At 39.3% G+C, this 26,539-nt stretch overlaps 1 protein-coding gene across 1 annotated transcript; it reads right to left on the reverse strand.

The window, feature by feature from the left end:
* Positions 1–2,041: 2,041 nt before the first annotated feature.
* LOC124278434 (brain-specific angiogenesis inhibitor 1-associated protein 2-like) lies at positions 2,042–26,539 on the reverse strand. Its single transcript, XM_046714139.1, has 16 exons — positions 26,246–26,539; positions 24,812–24,887; positions 24,050–24,142; positions 23,142–23,203; positions 22,528–22,599; positions 21,791–21,922; positions 20,870–20,935; positions 19,714–19,800; positions 15,557–15,655; positions 14,105–14,267; positions 13,492–13,678; positions 12,164–12,232; positions 11,417–11,573; positions 8,593–8,820; positions 5,264–5,484; positions 2,042–4,005 (listed from the first exon to the last, which is right to left on the reverse strand). The coding sequence occupies exons 1-16, from the start codon at positions 26,381–26,383 to the stop codon at positions 3,924–3,926; spliced, it is 1,932 nt and encodes a 643-aa protein (XP_046570095.1). The 5' UTR covers positions 26,384–26,539; the 3' UTR covers positions 2,042–3,923.

The following is a 26,539-nucleotide window of genomic DNA, read 5'->3' on the forward strand; positions in this document are numbered from 1 at the left end:
TGCTTGTACAAATGAGGGCAGATTGTAATTTATGGTACATGCACACATGAATTATCTAGGAGAAACAAAGCAACGAACACTGTACAGCGGGATCATCATCCGGGGTTCAGATGACGGAGTATAACTTACATGTTAAATGTCATTCCTCATGTTTAAAACCATGTTATGATAACATGACTGTTTTACAAACATCAATGATAACTCCTTGCTCATGTTAGTTTTGTATGAACGCATGATTTAGTGATGAGAGTAGGTAATTAAATCATCCTTTTTGCGCATATTTCATAGTGAAATCTCCCAATGCAAAAATTTGAAATTAAAAGAAATAGTCACAAGTTAAATATGGTTAAGTAGATTGTAAGTTTATAAAAGGTTCCTTGAAATTTAAGTTAATGGAATAAGATGACCTGATATTGTTATATTTACTTAATAAAAACCAGAGTTATCTATAAAACATAAACAGTCCACTGAAAACTTTACTTTGAATATCAATGTAAGCTTTACTGTACCCTCAGTAATATCATTCAAATCAGTTCAAACATAACAATAACAATGGCTTCTTCCATCTAATGCACCAGCAACTCAGTGACCTTGACCTTGGGGAAAAGACTAACACTGTCCAAAACCCACACCAAAAGCATGAAGATTCAATAAATGTATGTAATGAGTATACCCCTAGTGTAGATATAAGAACATCTATATGGGACAGTCCTGACCTTGGGTACATCTTCCATACATCCAAGGTCTTGTTCACATCATGTCCTTCCAACAACCTGTGGAGACTCATTCTAGAAAGCACTTTCTGACTTCGATACATTTAACAAGTTAATCAAGCCATGGTCTGGGTCCAGCAAGTTCTCAGACCAATGAGTGTCCAGTTTTCTTTGCACAAATGACATTGTTCCTCCAGGAATACGTGCCTTTCAGTTCCTGTCTACACAATGCCAAAATGTCTGGCAATGAAACATCATGCCTCCTCCTTTGGGGAGTCATAAACCCATTTTACTAGTTGGTTAAAGATAGACACATGTCACTGTTACACTGCAAAGCAAACATATATATTCGTGGCTGAATGTGAGGGTAAGATAAAATAACATATGAAGTATCGACAATGAAAGGACGATGAACACACAAGTATTTCCTGCCTCAGGAGATCCTTGCTGAGAACACCGGCAGGATCCTCTACTATACATGTCTATTTCTTACGATATGTTTTCTACTCAAGATGCATCTCTCAGCACCTTAACAAATACCTGCAAAGTTGTTTAAAACAAAAAATCTATTTCCAACCAAAATATTTAGTGCATATAAAGGCAATTGGTTTGGAAATTCTAGCCACAAAAACTTTAACAATATTTTTCTACGATCATCTGAACTGACCATGTGATGGTCAATGCCAAGTCAGCATGAGATGTTATGCATATGTTACTGTGTGAGGGACTCAGAGCTGTGCTTCACAAACACCAAGTTCTGGACAGTACAAGCGAAATACACAAATATTTTAAACAAAGCGTTTCACAACCACCAAGTAGCACATACCTACAATAACACAGCCTTACAACCTTAATACACAAATATTTTAAACAATCGTTGTTACTGTGTGATGGACTCAGAGCCGTGTTTCACAACCACCAAGTTCTGGACAGTACAAGCGGAGTAGCACATACCTACAATAACACAGCCTTACAACCTTAATACACAAATATTTTAAACAATCGTTGTTACTGTGTGAGGGACTCAGAGCCGTGTTTCACAACCACCAAGTTCTGGACAGTACAAGCGAAGTAGCACATACCTACAATAACACAGTCTTACAACCTTAATACACAAATATTTTAAACAATCGTTGTTTGACACAATACTGCCATTTCATTTAAAGCACATTTGAGCATTGGTATATATGCTATCACATCTCAAAGCAACTGTTCTTTGTACAAAGAGGAAAGTAAAATAATATCACTGTAAGAAACATCTAAGGAAACAAAAAAAATATATATAAAGTTCACAATAAAACAATCAAAGTAAAAAAATGGAAAATCTATTTTCCTTAAAATTATACACCTCTGGTAAAACTAATCTGCTATGCAGATGCCAATATCAATGACTTCTTAGGTGACCTTCTCTCATAAACATTCAAAGAAGATTCAGACATTCATTGGTCTCTGAATGTTTGTATTTGGTAAAACCTAAAAACCATCTTATTCAATGGCCAGTGCTGTAAAATCAATCACAAATAAATAGTAAAGTAACCAATGAGAATGTGGGCATGTATCATATCACCTGTAAAGTATCGTGTGTATAGACCACTTGAGAAACGTGACATTCATATTTCAAAGTAGAATATGTACAGCAATACAAATACATGTCAAGTAGTTACAACATAGCAGATCTCATGTGATCTTTGGCAAGAGAAATACATGACTTTGATCTAAGTCACATCTAGTTACAATAAGACAGAACTGATGTGGTCTTTGGCAATTGTGACACGTGAATCTTTGATAGAACTGATATCATCTTTAGCAATTGTGATACACAAGTCTTCTGATAAATCTTATGTGATCTTTGGCAAGAGATACGTCTTGGATCTCAGGCACATCTAGTTACAATAAGATAGAACTGATGTGGTCTTTGGCAATTGTGACACGTAAATCTCTCATACAACTGGTATGATCTTTGGCAATTGTGATACATAAGTCTTTGATTTTAAGCTCTTTACACATTAGCTGCATGAACAGTATCTGTACAGCTCACTATAGAAGATTTTGATTTTGACTCATCGTAACACTGTGCTATAGACTGTAACATACTGTTTTCCTAACAGAATTTCCATTCAGAACATAACACTTTAACAACTCTGCCATAATGTACATGAATAGTAATCCCACAAATCTGTAAAACAGTTCGGCGCCTAAACAAATTGTTTCCAAATATGAGGACTTATGTTTTGATTCTGCAACTTTCCAAGTTCTCTTGGGTTGGATTTGAAAGAGCTGAGCACAATGGCAGTCACAAAATCTTTACTTTTCCAGTTTCCAACTTGATATATAAAGATAATGCCACACAGTCTAAAAAGTATGTCTGTTAGGAAAACACAAAATGAACTACTGGTACCTCAAAATCCTTTATACAGACCAACACAGAGATAAGGTTAACATTATTTACACATAAGCAAAACATCCTATACAGGATAGATTAATGTCTGCCTTATAACAAAACAAAATTCTCATATGACTAGCATTATTTACACATTACCCCAAAACCCATTGTACATGCCATCGTCAGATTCATAAGATGTTGCCTGAACTTCTTTATCACAATTCATAGCATGTATATCCACAGAACTATCTCCCTTGTTCTGCACAACAGTTTCTAAATGCCACGCAGAGAAGTGACATTGCCCGAATATGAATTGTTATATCTATCAGGATTTCAAGGAATTTATTGGCATCTAAGACATGTCTGTCATCTGGATCACATCACACATGATCAATAGGCACACTTGAAAATTGTAGTCATATTGTAACCCAATATGGGCAGGTGGAGAAATGTTTACATCAACTTGGCCACCTTGTCCAGCATCTTGTTTAGTGGATGAGGGTGCATATACAGGTAGTCACAAGCGACGTTAACAAGACCAACCTAGACTTTACAAGACTTAGGACTTGTGACACAAGTCACAGACTGTAAATGTACCTTAACATGGAGGAACACTTGTAAGCTTGTGTGCTTAATGTACAAAAATATTGACACAAGTTGACTGAAGGTAATATTTTTGTTCTGATTGAATATTCACTATTCAAAAGATACATCTCTATCTCGGATTTGCACTAAAATGCTATGTGTTGTAGTTTCGATGTTTGGATGTTTATGTAAGCAAGGATTGTCAGGACGTCAGATTGAAATGAAGTCGCAAAGATGACTGATCATTTCAGGCGTGGTGCAGATCGATCGTTGGTAAGTGTTTTACGCAAAGCCACATTCGCAAACATAGGGTTCCTGTTGCGTCTGGAATAAGAAGATACAATGCATAGAATAAATAAAAGAATAAATGATATACTATAAAAAGCCTGAATCAAATAAGGTCTTTGAATGGCATTAAGAAGAGATACGAACAAGGAAGAGTGTTTTATGGATGTCAATGACATGTGTCAACCAAATCAGTGAGTCTGACAACTTGATCCCGTTAGTCGCCTCTTACAACAAGCATGAGTTACTGAATATCAGTTCTAACTCGGACCTTCACGGATCCAAGAGTGATGTGAATGATACTGTTTGGGGTCTAGGTAATCACTGTTTTACCTATATTAAGGTCAGTACCAAGATCAGTACCTTTATACACCTGGTTGAAGGCGCATAGACCCATTTATACACCCGGATGAAGGAGCATAGACCCCCTTATACACCTGGTTAATTGAGCACAGAACCCCTTATACACCTGGTTGATTGAGCAAAGACCCCCTTATACACCTGGTTGAAGGTGCATAGACCCCCTTTTACACCTGTTTGAAGGAGCATAGACCTTCTTATACACCTGGTTGAGCATAGACCCCCTTATACCACTGGCTGAAGGAGCATAGAGCCCCTTATACACCTGGTTGAAGGAGCATAGAACCCCTTATACACCTGGTTGATTGAGCATAGAGCCCCTTATACACCTGGTCAAAGGAGCATTGACCCCCTTATACACCTGGTTGATTGAGCATAGACCCCTTTATACACCTGGTTCATTGAGCAGAGACTCTCTTATACATCTGGTTGATTGAGCATAGACCCCCTTATACACCTGGTTCAAGGAGCATAGACCCCTTACACACCTGGTTGATTGAGCATAGACCCCTTTATACACCTGGTTCAAGGAGCATAGACCCCTTACACACCTGGTTGATTGAGCATAGACCCCTTTATACACCTGGCTGAAGGAGCATAGACCCCTTACTACTTGGTTGATTGCAAAGGTCCCCTTATACACCTGGTTGAACGTGCATATTCCCCCTTATACACCTGTTTGAAGGAGCATAGACCTTCTTATACACCTGGTTGAAGGAGCATAGAACCCCTTATCCAACTGGTTGATTGAGCATAGACCCCCTTTTACACCTGGTCAAAGGAGCATAGACCCCCTTATACACCTGGTTGATTGAGCACAGACCTTCTTATACACCTCTTTGACCGTCATAGATGCTCTTTCAAGAATTATTCCATGCTTACACCCTCCTTAACACCTATTTGATGTACAAAGCCCTCTACACATCTGCATACTTACAGTTGTTCTTCCTCTTCGATGTAGTCAGTTGGTGGTGGAGGTGGTGGGAACGGGGAGGCATTCCCAGACCACTGTTGGTGCTGGTTTGTGACCGGTGGCGGCGGTGGTGGAGGAGCCTGTGGAGCCTGTGGAGCCTGTGGTAGCTGCTGATGGAGCCCTGTCTGGTAGTGATGGTCATGCTGACGGGGCAGTGTGTGGACCTCACCCTGACTTGTCAGAATCTGAGACAGAGTGGTGCCTTGAATTGAGACAGGGTGCACAGAAGAGGAAGTGGAGAGAGGATTCATAGGAGGAAGAGGAGGAGGAGGAGGAGGAGCAGAGGAAGAATTAGCAGAATGAGAGTTAGAGAGATGAGGTGTCGTCAAGGCTGGGCTTCGAGATGGGGCATCCATCATGTTATGGGCTGGGCTCTGAGATGGAACTTCTCTCATACTTGGTTTCGGGACAAGGGTTTGAGGACATGCTTAGGTGTGCTGGGAGTGCCAGTATCATGTGGGGGGTGTGGTGGTGGGTGTGGTGGGTGTGGCTGTGTCGGAGCAGCAGGGTAGGGGAGAGAATGGGGGAGAGAATCATGCAATGGTTTCCTTGTAAGAGTGTTCATCTCCAGGAAAGGAACTCCATGCTGCTTGAAGGAAATGGGAATAATTTGTTACTTTCATGATATTCAGGATCAAGTTCTGTGACGGCAATTAAGAGTAAGGTAATTTGTGGATGAGTCAACAGTGAGAAGAGGTGTGGAGTTAATAAGCCAGTTTGTCAGCATGTAAGATGAGATATTGCTAACACCATACATGTTCGAATTCTTATGCTTGTTATCAGATATCTCTTAAACTTGACAAATAAAAGTGCCTTCTTTCTCATCTCCAGAAGAAATACCAAGTCAATATTAATTTCTTGCAAAATATGAAATGTTAGTATAAAATATTAATGGTAAAGGATACAAGAATATTCACATGCAGAGAAGTAGTTCTATGTTCTAACTCCAGAAGCATGCACTACTGTTAACTAAAATAAACGCATTTCTGAACAAGCACCTCACAAACAATCAGCACCTCGTAACCACAGCACAGCATTCAACCTCAAACAGCACCTCATTCATACAACAGCACCTCAAACAACAGCACCTGATGACTGTGAACAACACCTGACGTAACCCAAACAACAGCACAAACTAACAGCACAGACAACAGCACCTCAACAACCACCTCACAAACAACAGAACCTCATCATGCGTAACAACAGAACCTCATCACTGCAAACAACAGAACCTCATCACTGCAAACAACAGAACCTCATCACTGCGAACAACAGAACCTCATCACTGCGAACAACAGAACCTCATCACTGCAAACAACAGAACCTCATCACCTGATTACTGTGAACAACAGAACCTCATCACTGCAAACAACAGAACCTCATCCTGCGAACAACAGAACCTCATCACTGCAAACAACAGAACCTCATCACTGCGAACAACAGAACCTCATCACTGCGAACAACAGAACCTCATCACTGCAAACAACAGAACCTCATCACTGCGAACAACAGAACCTCATCACAAACAGCAGCACCATATTACCACAAACATCAAGTGTTAAGGACAAAGAACAAGACAAATCTAGCACTTTTATCCAAGCCAAGCTACTAAAACTACTGACATTTGCAATCATCACCACTCTGTAACCATGGAAACAAGAAAAATTTGTTGCACCTTCGACATTTGTATCAAGGTCTATATTTCATTCATAAATTCTGCATAAATGTTCTTGACATTTCGGGGAACTGTGTTTCTTTTTAGTTATGACATAATCATATTTCATATATGAAACAGTTTAATGGAGCCAAATGACAGTTATGAGACTTCTGAAATCACCAAACATCCAACCTATTGCCCGGACTATGGAACACAAAGATGTCTGCAATGAACAAAATGGGCCTTCCAAATAGCTGTCTGCCTGTAATATTTCACACAGTTTGGCCTAGGGTGTCGGGCTCAATATTGCATTCATGGCATACGTGTATAAATTACAGGTGTATCCTCAACTGTTTAACCTTCACCCACTGGACGGACAGTGGACGGAGTCCAATCTCTTTACAAGAGTCTCATTGTCCAGAGTGTATGTAATGATGCCACAAGTTGACTGTGATGCCACTGCACAGTAGTCTCAGACTGTCACTTCAATATACTGGTAGTTAGGAGAAAAACATTTCATCCATTTACTAAAAAAATGGACACTCAGAGAAAATGGATGGTTTCTTTTTATAAACCCACTGCAGCATTTGCCTGTGGTTTTGCAGGTATCTTGCTGTCTCATTGTAACATTGTGTGAGGTTTCACGTTCACGTGAGGCCTGCACAGAGGATTTACACTTGAAGTGAAAAACACTGAATTATATAAAATGGATTTTTAATGTGCATCTAATTTTAAATGCACTGTGACACTATAATATTAAATTCAAACAGCATTGATTGAGCCATTTGGATTTTGAAAATCTCAGTAAAACAGAATTACCTTACGATAAATAAGTTTTAATACAGAGAGGTTGAGGACTTGACAAATGGTAGCTGGGTAGGGAACTTAGGGCTGGGACGATACACTATGTCACGATACAATACATATCGCGATATTTTACCTGCAATAGGATACGTATCACGATACATACACCTTGAAAGAATGACACGGTATCAAGATTTAAAATGATTTATTTCAAGGTATTTGTGTTTAACAATAACACTATTGTAATAAACAAACAAGTAACTCCATCATACTTGCGTATTTTTCTCTAAATAAGTACTGTAACATGTTTAAGATAGCACTGTTTAGAAAAAAAAGTTGTGTATCGTTTTGTATCGATAGCTGTATCAAACTTAAATGTATCACGATGCATCGGTGAATCATCCCAGCCCTATGGGAACACAGGGATGTTGAAGAGTCAACTACACATTTGCAAATTTCAGTTAGTTTATACATCCAGCCACCTAACTTAGCCACAGCAATACATCACATCAGTCTGTATGGGATCAACCATTTGATATTCTGAGGGAAGACTGGCACCGAGGAACAAAAAACTTAGACAGAAAAAATGAGGTTTGGAAAAATAAATAGTATGGTTCCTCCATTCAGAAATGTTTTAAAACTCTCCATCAAAACACACACTAACATTAACATCCACAATAACATGCACACAGACACGCACACATGCAAGCACACACGCTCGCAGACACACACGCCTACCCCTGAATATCAAATGGTTGCTCCCTAAAACTGCCCAACCACAAATACAACAGGAACTGACAAGCCAATACAAACGACAACAACCATGCAGTACCTTGGGGTCATAGTAGGGGTCAGGCAGGGTCTGGTACAGCTCCTGGGAACCCATGTCAACCTGGGGTGAAGGTCGAGGAAGGGTATGAAAGCCGGAACTAGCTCGAGCAGATGATGTGTCTGACCCCATCCCCCCATAGGACATCATATGAGGGGCAAAGTCACCACTGGTTGTGTGGTACAGGTGACTCGACCATGGAGACATAGAGGTCATGATGGGCATAGAGGGCTGGAATGCAAGGTCGGGAGGTCAAGGTCAAAGAGGCACAGCACAGGGTTTATCACCAGTCCAATGGGAAAATGGTGTACAAATGTTTGTTTCATGTATGTGTCATAATTTAGGTTATGAATATGGTAAACAAATTCACAGTTTTGACAACTATATCAGATCAGATTTTTTTTTTCAAAATTAATAAACATGCTGGCAAACTTCAAAACACAAAACAACTTTGCCATTTTTTATTATTGCACTGAAATTTACTGTGCAATACCACAATACAGGTAAAACACATTAATATGGCATCGTATGATGCAACAGATGTATCAACACTATGCATCAGAGGAACTGTGCCACCCATGTCTGTAACTTGATGGAGGATATATTTTGTGTCACCCTCACAGGGGACAAGAACCACTTCCCCTGTGGCAGTCTGCAACAAACAACCTGTGCTCGCCCCTTGCTTCACCTTACTACACCAACATCCACAACTGGGGAAGGAATGTCCTTCACACAAGCTAAATGTGAAGAGGTCACTGCGAAGTTTTGACTGACCAAATCAATGGTCAACATACGACACACACCTTTCTCTAGATTCCAGTTCTAGTTTCAAAATTCAAAATGTGAGAGTTGGACAAATGATTGAGTATGATTTTACGCTGCTTTTAGCAATATTTCAGCAATATTACAGCAGGGGACACCAGAAATGGACTTCACACATTGTACCCATGTGGGGTATCAAACCCAGGACTTCGGCATTACGCTACCCCACCGTCCCAGGTTATTCTAAAATGACCTGTAATGAGATGTCCTCAGATCTGTCTGTAGCAGTGGCAACCACCAGGATCTGATTTCAATGAGATCATCAACAGTGTTACCTGTATCTTCTGCCACATCATCAGCTTTGTACAGATCGTTTTAAAGAAAAACAAAGACCAAATCATCTACAGTGCTCAAAATTAAATTAAAGTCCTCAATTCAAATGGAAACTGTCGTAATACAAATAATAAAATGTCAAGACAGTAGGATTTAGGTCGCCATAGATGAAAACAGTAAGCCACAAGCATGGTCAAAGACCCTGAGTGCACCTTAGTAGAATGTATAAATGGAAACACCATGGACAAGACATGTTCATGATTGTTTATGGATTCATGAAGTATTCATCAATTAATTACTCTAAATAGGGAAAGAAAGAACGAAATGGTGTCTACTTCATTACTTTCAAGAATTTAAGAGGGACAGATTGAAGGCTGCAAGAACAAGCAGATGCAGCACTTCGCACAATTTCCTAACAATGTCAGGTGTAGAGGAAACAAAAGTACTAAGTGAAATTCAGTCTAAACAAAGTCAATTTCTACTTCTACAGAACTTTGATTACTAGACTCTAAAGATATAACAAGAAATAGAATTGGTGTCATAGTCATAGAGTGAGTGAGTGAGTTTAGTTTTACGGCGCACTCAGCAATATTCCACCTATATGGCGGCAGTCTGTAAATAATCGAGTCTGGACTAGACAATCCAGGGATCAACAGCAGTATCAACCCAGTCAGCGAGACCCTCCATCCCGTTAGTTCGCCTCTTACGACAAGCATGGGTTACTGAAGATTATAGCTAAAATACATGGAATTATCATGAAACGGCCCTCCCATTATCAGAAATTTGCGGGCCGCTGCAAATAATATTGGACCGCTCAACCTTAAAGACGGGCCACTATCAGTTCTGTTGTCAAATGACATCATAGTGGGTGCGTGGGCTTACGGTTCATTCGACATTGGCTTTGGACTGGCAGATATTCTGGGGCAAACAAGTCAAAGCAACCCGAATATCCGCTTTAAAAAGCAGCAATGTTGGCTTTCTTGCTGGTGCTAACCTTAACATTTGCACTATTAACGTTGTTGTTGGACCAAAACCGAACACTGACATGGTTTGGCATGTTGCAGGCTATGGTCTTGTCAAAGGCCAAGGTCGAATATCGTCACTTTCTGTTGTGACGTCACTTGAATTGTTCGATGACGTAATTGCATTCGGGCAGTCAACTCCGTCAGAAGTTGGTTTTGAGTAAACTTACAGTCATATTCCTTCATTGTTTCCTTTTTCTTTTCAACACAAATTCCATGTATTTTAGCAATAATAACGGTAATGCTATTTTTGAGGGCATTATCATTTGCAGAAGCCCTCAGTCTTCGTCGGGGAGTTAATGGAAGACCTCGGGCTTCTGCAAATGATAATGCCCTCAAAAATAGCATTACCCTTATATCAGTTCTAACCCGGATCTTCACAGGTACATTGTCATAGAAACTATACATCTCACATGTATACACAGACATGTTATCTGTTTCTTATGTCATTAAAGCATGTGTGTGTCTGATTAATGACATACATGTTGTATAACTTCACTCAACTTCACCATTTTAATATGTCAGGATCATCAAATCATCTCACAAAGGGACATAACTCTATCTGAAGCCAACTACAAACAGCTCCTTCTGTTGGACGTGTATATACCTTTTTTCAAGCAAGAATATAGGAGAAACTGAAAACATATTTCTACATTGCTAAAGATCACATCGCCAATACACTATTCCCCTCACCCTCATCCACCACTGACCTGGGATGTAGGTGTGATGTGTCGGACCATGGAACTCTCGTACAGTGACCGGGGACGCCGGCTGCGACCGGGCATGTCCACTTCGTAGCTGATGCTGATGTCCGAGATCTGGGACCGGGAGTCCAGCAGGTCGCCAATACTCTTTGCTCGGTGGAGGCTGAATGGAGACAATCACAAACACTGTACATACAATATATACACTGGAGAACATCAACATAAGTTCTGTGAATTACAACTGCACAAAACCTTTCACTTCCTGCCTCAAGAGTTACCATGGTGACCACTACAATCGCTTCAAATTGGATGAAGGGATAAAGTTACCAGTATTGTATTTATCAAGGAATATTTTATGTACCAAGGTAGAAAAAGAAACAATAAAAACCGCGCCAACACCATTTTCTCAAAATCCCTTGTCAGAAAACCAATTCTTATAATCTTTAAGCCTGAGAATCTCCCTAGTTCATTTTAGAGCAGGTTTTAGAGACGGCATCCAAAATGTGAGTGAGTGAGTGAGTCATGACGTGATCGGAGAACATTTAATATTGAAATGAAATATATGCAGGACAGTAAAACAAAGACTAATTTGATATTCCTGGAAAGTTTTATCTACCAACATGATCCTTTATCCAACATGATCAATCCAATTGTCTGAAGGTCACATGTGTCACAGAACTGCCTATAATGACAGTCTTAATTGAAAGGCCTAATTGTGTGGACATGAGCAGAGTGTGACAGTATGTGACTCACAGTTGAGCGTGGTCGGTGTGTCGACTGCCTCCGACAGCGTCAGTAAAAGACAGGGGGAACCAGCCAAATCTGTCAAAAGTATAATGAATTGGAATTAATAACTCTTGGAACAGTAGCATGGCATGCCAGCTTCATGTCAGAGACCAAGTAGAAATGGTTGGTTAAACAAACAAAAAAAAGGAGATTATGGGAGACAACTCTGCAATGCCAGTTATTGATTATTAGGACCTCACGGGTAATATTCCAGCAATATCACGGAGACAACTCTGCAATGCCAGTTATTGAGTATTAGGACACTTATGCCTGCAAGATTTTAAGTAAGTTAAACATTGTGGTTCCAAGAAAGTAAGTTAAACATTGTGGTTCCATATGAGCAATAGCCAACACAAGCAAGTAGTAGACAAAGCAACAGCAGTGTCAGAGTAAATCTGAACCAGAGCCAGATCCTGACAAATGTAAGGGACACAACTCAGCACTGCATGGCAGTGCCTTTGGCAACTGGGTCACATCTGCCCAAGTCAGAGCTGAGACTGCAAGACTAGTTCTTTGTCATCAGTGAATAGTCCATGTTTTAGAAATTTGCATGCTGTCTCTAAACCACATATGGGGCAGTGGGGTAGTCTAGTGGTTAAAGTGTTCGATAGTTACATAAATAAAGACAAAATATAGATGTGATTTGCGATAGTCTTAAAGATAAAACAGCAGCAATAATTCAAACACATTAAAGGAGTGGGAAATATTTTTTTTCCACCACTTGATACGGGTCAGGCATAAACCATATTACAAGTGGACTAATATGTATAAAACATGTGACCCTATGACGATCCGGGTAAAATTTGGCCATCAGCGAAAAGTGCTTGTCACGAGGAGGCTAACAGGATCGGGGTGTCGGACTTACTGAGATCGATGCTGTGAAGGACATCATGAGCAATATTCCACACTCACAGACAGGGCACGAACACACTAGGTCTCATCAACCAATCCATTTAATCACCTCTAATAACCATCATTTGTTGCTGGGGGACCAGTTCTGTTCTGCACTCCGAATAGGAAGTGAATGAGTGGGTAAGTGATTTTGGTTTGACGCCGCTTTTAGCAATATTCCAGCAATATCATGGCAGGTGCACCAGAAATGGGCTTCACACATTGTACTCATGTGGGAATTGAATTAACATCTTCGGAGTGACGAGAGAACGCTTTAACCACTAGGCTATCCCACAGCCCCCGAAAGTGGGAATCATTATGCTGGTATAATCTGTTTTAATGATAGCAACAGTTCTTAGCCACTGAAATGGACAGACGACAATTGCAGGTAAGCTGTGACCTACTTTCCAGTGTGAGCATTAAGGCCATACTGCCATCCGTCCGACTTCTCCCCAATGAGGGTGAGCACATCCCCATCAGTGAAGCTCAACTGGTCCTCTCCGCGGCCGGTGTGGGCATAGATCGCCTGTACATTGGACTTGGCAGGGGAACCCTGGGTCATCGACGGGAGGCCGCGAGGTAATGTCTTGCCTGGAAACAAAACTGAGAATGATGAGCCGCATGGTTCAGGACAATAAGACCACAGTCTCAAACATCAGACATCAAATACTGACATGGCAGAATGTAGTAACATTAACTCAATAATAAAGTGCATCGTGTGACATGGTGACATTGTCTCCAACTAAGGAGGTTGATGATATATTGCTACATTGATGACACTCACAATAACTGATGAAGCCTGCTCAATAAGACCAAGTCACGGAACTCATATCCTCTATAGACTATAGCTCCAGGCTTGGCATTTGGAAGATCTAACCTATCCTGAGGACCTTTCTTTATTGCACCTCAACGTGGTGGGAAAACTTTGCGTCATAAAAGGGATTTACACTTAGGTCTTCAGACCCTCTAATACTGATACAATGCTGACAAAATCTGACTTGAGAAAGCTCCACCTACTCTCTACAGGCATGGCGGCAGGCACAGCATACTCGGACGGTGCAGACTTCTGTCTCATGTACTCGGCGGAGGAGGCAGGCCGGTGGTACGGGCTGCCGTAGTGGCTGTCTCCGGGGTACACCATGCCGTTCTGGTGCTTCTGGGAGTTTTCCATGGCCTCACATCATCTCTGCTGTTTCTATCTACAGTCCTGGGCCCATTACAAACACACACACAGTTCAACACATCATAAGTTAAAACAGAAATAGAAAGGGGAAGCGATTTTCATGTTTCCAACTACTACAGTCCTGTTCTTGCATGCCACTGGTTGTCAATGAGACATTGTTTAATGCACACCTGTTTTTTTCCTTTTGTTGTTTTGTAAAATCAAAATATACCCTAGAAGTATTGGTTTTCTCACAATATAACCAGAAAATGTAATATGGCTACAGAAGTGTTGTAAAGAATTCATGACAGGGAAATACGAATATCAAATAATATATCGAGAGAGCAGTTGTTAAATACTCATTCACAGTATATTAATGATATGACCCTATTGCGTTGATAAATATTTTTCTAAAAGTGAATATTAAAATTGAATCTTGATTTTGCACGTTAACTTGTATCTAATTTTTGATTACTTTAATGATTAACTAAGACAAAATCACTCCATCACCGAAAAGAAATTATCTTTGGCATGACAGACTCTACGGCAACGGCATAGGCCAGGGGAAACCACTCCCATCTTGCCCATAAACTAAAATTATCTGCTCTTGAGTTAATGAAAAGGTCCACGGCCATTGTTAATGTACTCTTTACATTCTCTACCCTGTGGGAATGACAGAACTCAACCTCAGTATTTCCCTATGCTGGTTGATTTTGTTAATTCTGACGAGGGACGTTGCTCATACTATCAATCACTAGTTCATCCTGGAAAAACTTGGTCCTTTACAGGCTGCTAACATATAGCTGGAATATTGCTCGTCACGATATGGCTGCAATATTGCCGATGTGACGTTAAATAATAACTCACTAAGTCACTCACTCACTCACTCACTCACTGGAATATTGCTGAGCACAGGGTAAATCAGTAAACAGGATGTAAAGTTTTAGACTGGACCAGGCAAACCAGTGATCACCAATCTTGGCTTTATCTCCTCTTACCACTGGTGGTATTTCAGCCAAATTGTTAGTTAAGCAAGTATAAGTTTTTCATATTGAATTAAATCCTGTCAAAATCCCAACATATCCAAGAATCACATTTACAACAGGTTGATGAAGGTTAAAACCTTTTACTTTCAACAATAAGAAAATAGTCTTATATTCAGGTCATGGATTGCCATGGGGAATTACTGATCTCTTAGAGTAAACATGAGACACAATTCCACAGTTGTCTCAGAACAACATTTTCAGAGTGTATATGAGCGAATGTGAACATGTTTTTTATGATTATCAAGAAGGTCAAGGCCTTACCCGTCTGTTGACGAGCGGATCTGCTGACCGTGGCAGAATATGAGGCTGTGAACACAACTGTTTCCAATGTGGTATTTCTGATGCCAACATCTCATAACCCTACAAAAACACGAAAATATAAATAATATGTAACAGACAAAAAAATATCTGGAAGAAAAAGATATGCAATATTGTTTTTGATTCAGACATCTTTTTCACTCACTGTGTTTCTGACAGTGTCATGACTACACAATGTCTCAAACACTGATACCATTCTTATGTTATACTTCACAAATAAGACATTTGCAGACCTTTTCAAGCAGAATATACAAAATGAGTTGTGACTGAACTACTATCAGACTATCAGTCATTAATATTAGCATAATATGTAAACTCTAAAATAAAGAAGTTGATCATCCATAAAGTCTTGTCATCCATGTGTAAACTCATCTCTGATTGTAAATGTATTATCAGGTATTCTGTGCTGCTTCATCGTTTATTTAAATAATCACATGGAACAACAATGGCATCTTACCCATTATTATTATTACTATTATTATCATTTAATATAGGACAATTTACCATTATTATTATTATTACTATTTTTATCATAATTTAACACATTTAGTGTACATATCCACAAAGTGCCAAAGTGGTATTGATCAGAGTGGACATTCAGTATCCTTGTTTTTGTTAATAAAAGTTACTGTAAGTTGTCACTAAAACAATATTCCTTATATTACCATTGATCAATCCAGCATACAGATGATGAAATCACCAGGTACATGATGGAAATACAAGAATATCGATTTCAGTAACAAGAGTCCATATAATACCAATTCCTTAAAATAGCACAACCATTATCATAATATGATATAAATAAAAAGCGCATATAAAAACACATGCTATTTAGGTTTCATCATGCATAAAACATAATCTTTCTAGTATATGAATAATGTACAACTATTTGTATCTATAATGTCAATGTTTCAACATCACTAATTCACAGCCTTGAGTTCTTCCATCAGCCCATGTACATACTATCAGTTTGCAGCAGTTTATTATTATTATTATGCTAATATTTGTATAGCACCAATATCCAGCTAAGCTGCTCAAAGGCTTTGCTTTTCCCTCGATCATTGGATGTCAATCTCAACAGGCATGTCGTATTATCAATCTCAAGTCCCTGGGGAGCTTACAACTCTTGCAGCCACTAGGTGCAGTGAGTTAATGTGGCTTTCCCATCCTTACGAGGTTCCCATTCACAGCTGGGTGGACTGGGACACATACCGGTAGTCACAGTACTTTGTCCAAGCTTACTGCACGTTGCTGCACCCGAAACAAAGTGTTTGCATGGATTCGTGGGTTCTTTTAGGTGTACAGGGTTGTGTACTGTACACTAGGGGTTGTGACAACACTGATAGAGTCTGCACACAAAGTTGACTCCAAGGTTTGTACACCCAGTCATAGGTGGGTTCGATCCCGGCACCTCAAGTTCACTGGATCACTAGCCTGACGCCTTAGACAGCTCGCCCACCACGCCCCACGCCAGTTTATAGAAAAAGAACCAAGCCACAGCCTGCTTCTAGGGAGAAGGATGTCAGTGATTATACTGACCAACTGACCAATGAGTGGTCAGTTTACATTCATTCATCAGTGTTTCTTGCCGTACAACGCTTGCATCCTGGGCCAAGGCTCTTCCATCAACTGTCTGTGTTGCCACTGGCACCATGATCACCATGGGTTCGCCAAAGATTCATTCAAGTGGTGAACCTCATTGACAGAATTTCGCTATCTCGTTTCACAATTTCACATTAAACCAGGCATGTATCACCACTGCGCTGCAAATCTGACGCATGTAATCATGGATGATGGCCGAACGTAGTATCAATACTGTGAAGTACTGATGATGGCTAAAGAAATACAGGCTGTAATAAAGGAAGCTGTGCTACTTCTACACATTAGAACCATCCATGACTGATAAAGAAAGGCAACGCAAACAAACCAACTACAGTAACACTAACAATAGCTTCATAATTCCATCATGAGACAACTCCACCACTTCCTCTAAAGCCCTGGTGTGAATATAGCAGGATATTAAACAGAAAGCATGAGTGAGTGAGTGAGTGAGTGAGCGAGTCAGATTTGTTTAATGCTATCTTTGATCAGTATTTTGTTATATCACACAATGCTTCCCTTGGGACGAAAGCCCAAAGTGATGCAGATCCTAAGATAATAGCCACTATGAATAAATCCACGATCACAAGTAGTGAGTAAGTATGGTTTTACGCCCCTTTTAGCAGTATTCCAGCAATATCGTAGCAGGGTACACCAGAAATGGGCTTCACACATTGTACCCATGTGGGTCTTCGGCGACACGAGCCAACGTTTTAACCACTAGGCTACCACAATCACAAGTAGAAACTCTAGAAACAGTAACACCTGTACTGTCAGGTGAGCTAAAACTAATGCACTTGTCTCCATCAATGAGAATGATGAGGATGACTGATGTGTTAAGTGAGCTGGTTACCATGGTTACACGACAGTCTCTACAACGAAAGAGCTGATCAGCTGATGAGTAAAATAATGAAGATGGGTTATCGTGGTTCATGAGATCATAAAGTTTATAAACAAAGCATAGAGAGAGACTCCAGTGACATCCAGAAATAAATGTGTTAAAATGCATCCATATCAATCATGGCAAGCCAGATTACCTCCATTGATCTGCTGAAAATGAAATATGGTTTCCATGACAACAGAAATGAGAATACAATCAAACCTCATCTAAAATGTCATCTATCTATCACCCTTTGTCTTACTATCTAACAGTAAAATCTTGTTGAATCCATAAACTGACACAATGTTAATGAGCTGGCGATTAGGTGCCTCACACTGACAGTGTGAGTTCAAATCCTGATCATGCTGATGGGATTTAACCCAAAATAGTACTAGAATCTGTAATTAATCCCCAAAATAACATTTGTTCCTTTGTTAAAGACGATGTAGTTTTATCATCCTAAGAGAACATTTATTGAAACTCTGTGGAAAAATAAGTACTCTATTTTCTCAAGAATGGCTAGTTGAATCTTAGGCATATATACGGCTCCGCTTTTGCTTCTTCCATTGTATTTTAAGTAAGGCTATATTTAAGTTTAGAGTTAAGATAGTCATAGCACTATGATCTCTCAGAGGACCAGCACCCTCAATTGTACCCACAACATCAGCAGAAAAAGGACAAGTTATATCCTGATTATGGAAGTATATGATTGAAAACATCCATATTGTTTATTCACTTGCAGTCTAGTATAAACTCAATTTTAAAACCTGTCTAATCATGGACTTGTGTCATCTTGGTTCACTCTTCTTCATGAACGACACCGTCCTCTGCCATCCAGGAAATCACATCTACATCATTATTTGGTATAAATACCACAGAACCAGTCCTTTCTGTAGCATAACATTTCTTTCACGTAACCGATCACAATGACTTTTCTGAACGACATATGGAAGTTGATTCAAATTCAATGAGCAATTACAATACACAATGACTGTTTGTTTCTTTGTCACTGTCCACCCTGGATATACCACCACCCGGGATATACCACCACCCGGGATATACCACCAAAATTTGTCTGGTATACGGATGGTGGCTGCTGATCAATCATTAATCTGGATTAGCAGAGTCAAAACACATGGGACTCTGAGCTTCCCCTCACACGGTCAGTGGTAGATCAAAGCTTGTCTCTTGGATAAGTGAGTCAATTTTGTGTTGCTTTAACCGGTTGGTTTGAAAAATTTATATATCCAGGTTTAACTGTACATAGAAAACAAAGGCTTCCCCTTTTGGACTAGTCAAGAGGGACTGGCCCAAACCTCATGTTTAGGGTGTTCAAAGGTGCCTCTTATAGTCCGTTTGGCTCCATTTGGGGACCGATGAACCGGGTCTAACTGTAAAACGAACCATTAGGCTAACAAGAAACATGTCTTAACCATGTCACTACACTTTTAAAAAAAGGGGTTTAAAAGCATAATGAAATAAGATAGCTAATTCTTTATTATCTTTTTGGACTACTCAAGAGGACTGGCCTAAACCTTATGTTTAGAGTGTTCAAAGGTGCCTCTTAGATAAGACCGACACAACAAGTGGAGACCAAGGATCAATGGGTGACATTACTCACCTTCTTGGTGTAGGAGGTCTGTACAGAGGCAAGGGCAGTCAGTCTCTCCAGCAGGTAGCAGTAACACTTGCGTTCCTCCAGGAGGGCCTGCAATATGTTCACAGTCATAACTGTACCCAACAATATACAGATAATACATAAAGGATACTAAACCACCTTTCGTGTAATACCATCTTCATTAAACGAGTTGATACTAAATCTTTCACGAGTTTAATAAAAATGGTATTTCACGGAAGCGAGTTTAGTATTCTGTTTATTACTCTCCGACATAAATTGATAGAAACTGCTGCGAAACTCCCGACAGTGTGATGACTCTCAGCTCCCACAAGTCAAGCAAGGTCTGATACCATTGTGACAGAGGTATTGGCATTGTGACGTCATAGCTGTAAACCATTATGACGTCATATAGGTCTAGCGGTATTACACTAGTGTAATATTGCGTAAAAATATTACACTGCAGTATCCTACACGGGCGAGTAATAAAGGATAATATTGGTACAATAATCATTTATTTTTAACTAAACCTGCACTACTTAATTCCTGCACTTATTGCTTTCGACTCGAAACGTGGCTGTGCCAGACAATTGATGTTGAAAACGTAGACTGTGATCACTTCCTGGTCTCGGATAAACATCCGCCTTTGCTCTATTATCATATCAAATAATTTTCCAAGAACATAGTACTGAGGATGATAATTAGTTTGTCATCTCGACCATTTTCTCTGTAGTAACTTACAGCAAAAACCAAGCTGAGTGAGTTAACTAAAGCTGATCAAACATACCTTTTCTTTGGTTGCATTTGATTACAGAATACTATTAGACAATGGTGATTGGACTGGTGGGTTTTCATAGTAGGGCTGGAAGGCCTTAAAAGTTTAATCAGCCCTGTGATCTGGTACAAATCTGAGGTGAATTTCATACACTGCATATATCATCAATGTATTGAAGGTTGGACTCAAACATAACTTCCCAAGTTGATCTCATGACTTTCAGAGAACTTTGAGTGAGTAATAGTGACTCTTAGTTTTAGTAGACTAGGTGAGACCATGTCCAGATCTGTCCAAGGGACATAACTCTAATCTATGCTTCATCAATTACGACATTTTGTCTCTCCATATGCTCTAATTTCATCAACCATGTACAAGTTTAATACTCACAAGTTTCAGGCCTTGTGTTCTGAACTCAGTCAGTTTCTCTTGGCATTTGGCAACAGCTCGCATATACTGAAAATAACATGGATTCATACTAGTAAAATTATGATCAGTGTTCAAAATTCAGTACTATGCAGATTTCAACAAGTTGTACATGATGTATTTTCTCCAAATGCTAATGAGTATTTACAACACAATTAGCCTACGACAGGTAATATTCATGGTATATCAATAACAACAGGCAGGTGATCATACACTACACAAGCACACTATTTTTGGCCAACAAAACTGAAGTAAACATAATTCAACACACAATTTTTTATAATTAGATTAGCTTTGAAATCTTATATGTATTACTGAAAAACATTTATTATGAAAATTTACAGGTAATGAAAAAGATTTCAAACTACAAATATTTTTCTATTTTTCTTTATTACCCAAGTAAATTCATTACACAAGCAATAAAAATTGTCTAGCCTAACAAAGTTTCATCAGATACACATAAAGAATAAATATGTGAATGCCATATGCTCACTTTCAAAAGAGTTTTCTGAAATTATTGACAGCTGTCAGATCAGGACTATTGAAATTCTACCCATGAAGATCTGGGTTAGAGTTGATCTTCAGTAACCCATGCTTGTTGTAAGAGGCAACTAACAGGATCGGGTGGTCAGGCTCGCTTACTTGGTTGACACATGTCATCGGTTCCCAATTGCGCAGATCGATGCTCATGCTGTTGATCACTGGACTATCTGGTCCAGACTTGATTATTTACAGACCGCTGCCATATAGCTGTAATATTGCTGAGTGCAGCGTAAAACTAAACTCACTCACTCAATCAATCAATATTGAAATTTGTTCAACCTCTAAAAACTACCTTATCCTGAAGTTACTGATACACACAGAGAGGTCCAGTGAATATCCTACCTGTGCTTCCTTGGAGTCGTCAAAGGTAAACTTGGACTTGCTTTTCTTCCTGAACTTCTTGAGAGCTTCCTGTGCCTTTATGTATGGGCTGATGTAACCCTTGTGTCCATGTTGGTACTTCTTGTGCTCAGCCTGGAGATACAGACAGGTAGTGAATACACAATGCCATTTAGAAAGCGGTCAAATGTTACACGTTATATTTGGGATTACACTTTCTCAGAAAGGTACAGATTCTTACTTTTGTTGGGTGGCACAAGCCGTGGTGGCTGAGTGGGGTTAGATGGATGACTTTGTGTGATGGGCATTAGGTGCCTGACTCTGAGAGTGTTAATTCGAATCCGGATGGGACACAACAAAGGTACTAGAACCTGTACATTACTGAGCAAGTGTAATCCCAAACATATGATGTGTTACAAGAGACATGTAGAGCCTGGATTCATACACTTAACAACACGAAAAAAGGTTTGCATCATTTCTGTTGACATTGCAGCATTTATAGATGTTTCTCCAGTAACTAACCCACACCAGAGTGAGTTTTAGTTTTACATCGCTTTTAGCAATATTCCAGCAACATCACAGTGGAGGATACCAGAAATGGGCTTCACACATTGTACCCATGTTGGGGATCGAACCCGGGCCTTTGGGGTGACGGGCGAACGCTTTAACCATTGTTAACCACTAGGCTACCCCACCACCCCAACCCACACCAGAACAATGAGAAGATAATGCAGACTTACATAGGCATGCTTGAAGTCATTCTCCAGTCTATGTTCCAGTGGCAAGATCACTTCAGAAAACAGTGCCTTTGTCTGAAAATAGAAAACCTATTAAACTCACAACTCTCAGGATCTATTATTTTAGTGAACCAGTTAACATGTTCTGAGGCACAGAGGATAAGTTATTACATGATCTGATTGCAGATAACAGATGAAATATGAACGTATGTAGTAAAATATATAGAGAAAATAGCAAAATACTCAAACACAAAAGATAGTAGTCATGTTCTTATATACTACTAAAGTTTGGGAAAGACATTATTTTTTTCCTTAATACACACCAATTATTCTCATGTCAAGTGTTTACTTAAACTGAATGACATATTTTGACATCTACCGTATGATCTCATACTGTTTCAGCTGATCAACTAGCCTTTGCATGTGTTTGTGATGGTTCACCATCAGTGGGCCAGGACATGCTCACCTTTTTGATAGAGGTTGATTAGCAGACTTTCTTTATGCTTATGATATAATTCCATAATACCTGCCGCTGCTTTTAACAGTGATGGATTAAGAATATGGAAACGGTTTTGTCTCTCTCTTGTTATAGATAGTAGGAGCTGTTGGGTACTCACACATTCTTCCACCTTGGCATACATCTCCTTCTGTATGTCTGCCAGCTTCAGGATGGCACCACCTGAAAAGTCACAACACGATCAGAGGATCGTTCAGCTTGAGATGCATCGCAGTGTTTAGTGGAAATAGATGTATCCCAGTGCTTTCTTAGTAAAGGTGAACAGTCTTTTAAGGATTGTCTGTGTATTTGTTTCTGTTCATTGAGGTATGAATAAAAAAATCTATGTACAAACTGTATGGATTCACACAACTTCATTTTTTACAATCACTGAGATCTGAATGCAATAACATTTGACCAGTTCAGCAAATCAGAAAGCCAGAACTACAATGGACACAACAAAATTTAAATCATATACGGTTGTTATATGAATCCCTGTTCAGTTTGGGTAATAATATCATTGGCTGTTGGTGAGGTGAGGTGAAATTGGGTTTAACGCAGTGCTTGAGAATATTTCGCTCATATGACGTGCATATGGGTGTGTATGTGTATGTGTGGCTGCTTGTACTAGCCCAGACTGAAGCTGGTTTTATAGTGCTAGCTCACTGAGATACCATGCCGCAGTGAAGCATGAATACCCCACTCAGACACAGTATACTGACTCCGAGCCGACCAGTCCTTGTTGTACCCATTAATGCTGAGTGCCAGGCAGGGACCAACAAGTACCATATTTTAACGTCTTTTTGTATGGCGCGTCGGGATCGAACCCGTGACCTTCCTCTCTCTCTAACCACGGGCGGCTCTAACCACTACACCACGGAGGCGGTCCATAGTCACTGGAGCACAAACATTGAACATGAAGAAAGTAACGAGTATGGTCAATATTGGTTCCTTACCCTACAAACAATAATAAAAGTTCTGAACTGTTAAATGGTATTGTACCATGCGTGTACATAATATAAGCCTTACCTATTTCATCTGTTCCTCCTTGGCCATTCACCTGACAGGTGTAGCCCACTTTGCCGATTGCCTCAATAAATGAGTGGGCTGATGATGTCATTCCTGCAAAATACAACATTGTTATATCATAACAACATTTCTATATCATAATTAGATGAATACATAACACTGAAAGTATAGTGACTCTCAGAATGTTTCTGTTACAAAAGCAAAAGATTCAAGGGGAACCAATAATCAAGTACCAGAAGAGGATCTCAAGGACCCCCACTAACAGATTTAATTTTGAAACATTGTCAATCTATCAGTAAAATGAATATAAGAGTAAGAGGTATCATTGCAACTACAAACTTGTTCTGTGTAGCAGAAATTCTGCATATAAAACAATATATACTGCCACATATGCAGTGCTTTACATGATTTTCTTCTATTTTAACTATGATTAATCCCACCTCTTGTTATCAATACATAGATACTAGCATCTAGTACTGGAAACATTTATACGTAACATGCCTAACTCAAGGGTTATAAAGAATAGTAAGTCAATGAAGTATTTTACCATCTTTACAACATCTGGAACAGAAGCTAACACAGTAACCATGGAAATGGACAAATCATAAATGTATTCAATAATCTTGGAAAAATACTTTCACTTAAGATGCAACTGACTAATAACGCAACATCACATTGAACATACACACTGAGTGATTTAGTGTACCACTAATGAAATGTGTCGCAGAATTATGAAACAATGACATCAGCACCCACACATACCAACAAGAGCCTTGTGGTAGGCTTTTCCAGCTGTCAATATCTGACGCACTCCATTATTGAAATTGCTGGTGATATTCTGAAAAGAAAATATAATCTAGATGTAACAATATCCTACATAGGACTGATAGAGGAACAGCATACTATTACACAGATTACCAGGGACCTAGATTAGCAATCCTTCCTTCTGTTGACAGCATTATAAATAGTGTTTGAGTGAGTGAGTGAGTTTAGTTTTACACCGCTAATAGCAATATTCCAGCAATATCACGGCGGGGGACACCAGAAATGGGCTTCACACATTGTATCCATGTGGGAATCGATCCCGGGTCTTCGCCATGACGAGCAAATGCTTTAACCACTAGACTACCCAACCGCCAAGTGTTTGAGATTATGAGTATGAGAAGTTAGTTACCCAAAACCATTGCTTAATTCTTTTAGGGCTGAGACAAGGGCCTCACATACCATGTACATTTCAATCTAAATTTACAACAAATTTAACACTAACAGTTAAGTGAATTTCAAGATTTCAGAGACGTTTCCCTATTTAACATAATGATCAAAAGAATGTAATCTGGGGATCAAAAGGGGAACATGTCAGAATGGATAATTTAGGGAACATGTCTAAAAAGCCATGGAGAAGTCAGAACAGACATAAAATTAATTTGTGCACATCTTCAGTACTATATTGTACATGAATAAACTGGATAAACAAAGAAAACAACTGATGACATGTTGGGTTCTTTTCTGTTATGTTATTGTTAACAATCATGTTTCTTTGTTTGTATTGATCTAGCAGGCTTTAGCATTTGTTCATCACAGCCATTTTACTTAACTATCATAACCGACAGCATTGTCACTCATAATATCAACCACTTACTTGTCTGATTAAAACTTGAATATTTACCCATTTTTACAGGTCACTGTCAAAGCAGGAACATTGTTAGAGTTGTTGAGTGCAGTGTTAAAAATCCAAAACTTTTTCTATTGTCCTATATAACTTTTTCATCATCAGCACGGTCAGAGAGTATTCAAGGTGCATCAAAATAACCTTGATATAAACCTTTAGTTTCAGGATCAAAGCTATCAAACACTCATATTTCACTTGTTTAGGATCCAGAATTTGGTTCATAATGGGGAGGGGAACATGGCTAAAAAGGATTCATTTCTTATGCCAGACTGTTTTTTCAAGCATTATGTCAGTCAACATTATAAACATACATTGGAACAGTATACTATTTATGACTGATTCTACACAGGATATATCTACAACAAGCCGACCGTAAATCATAAAACTGGGTCAAGCATGATATTGTTTGTTTTTGTTTTTTTAGACATCAGTAAAATATGTTCGTTAAATGTGTGAAAAAACACACCTGTTGCATGGAACCTGGATCAAATTCAGTTTCTATTATGATGAAAAGTAAATGGACTCACCTTATATATTGCTTCCGTGACTTTGTGAGTATCCTCGGGGTTCCACATTTTCCTTTTGATCGTTCTTGTCAGTTTCCGCTGTGACAGGTGAGCGATTGGCCACTGCTCAAGATTTTCGTCAGGTGGGCGACACTGCATACATTCGTCAATAAAAAAATTCGGAACTACTTCGATTTTCTGTCACAGAATACATCCGAGAAAGAAAAACAATTAGTTGCAGCGTTGTTTTATCACTGGATGAGCACTATCTGTCATTATCTGCTTATTGATATCAACTCCACCAAACTGACTTCG

Source organism: Haliotis rubra, unplaced genomic scaffold, assembly GCF_003918875.1.
Source record: "Haliotis rubra isolate DU_JTF1 unplaced genomic scaffold, ASM391887v1 Scf237, whole genome shotgun sequence".
Classification (NCBI taxonomy): Eukaryota; Metazoa; Mollusca; class Gastropoda; order Lepetellida; family Haliotidae; genus Haliotis; species Haliotis rubra.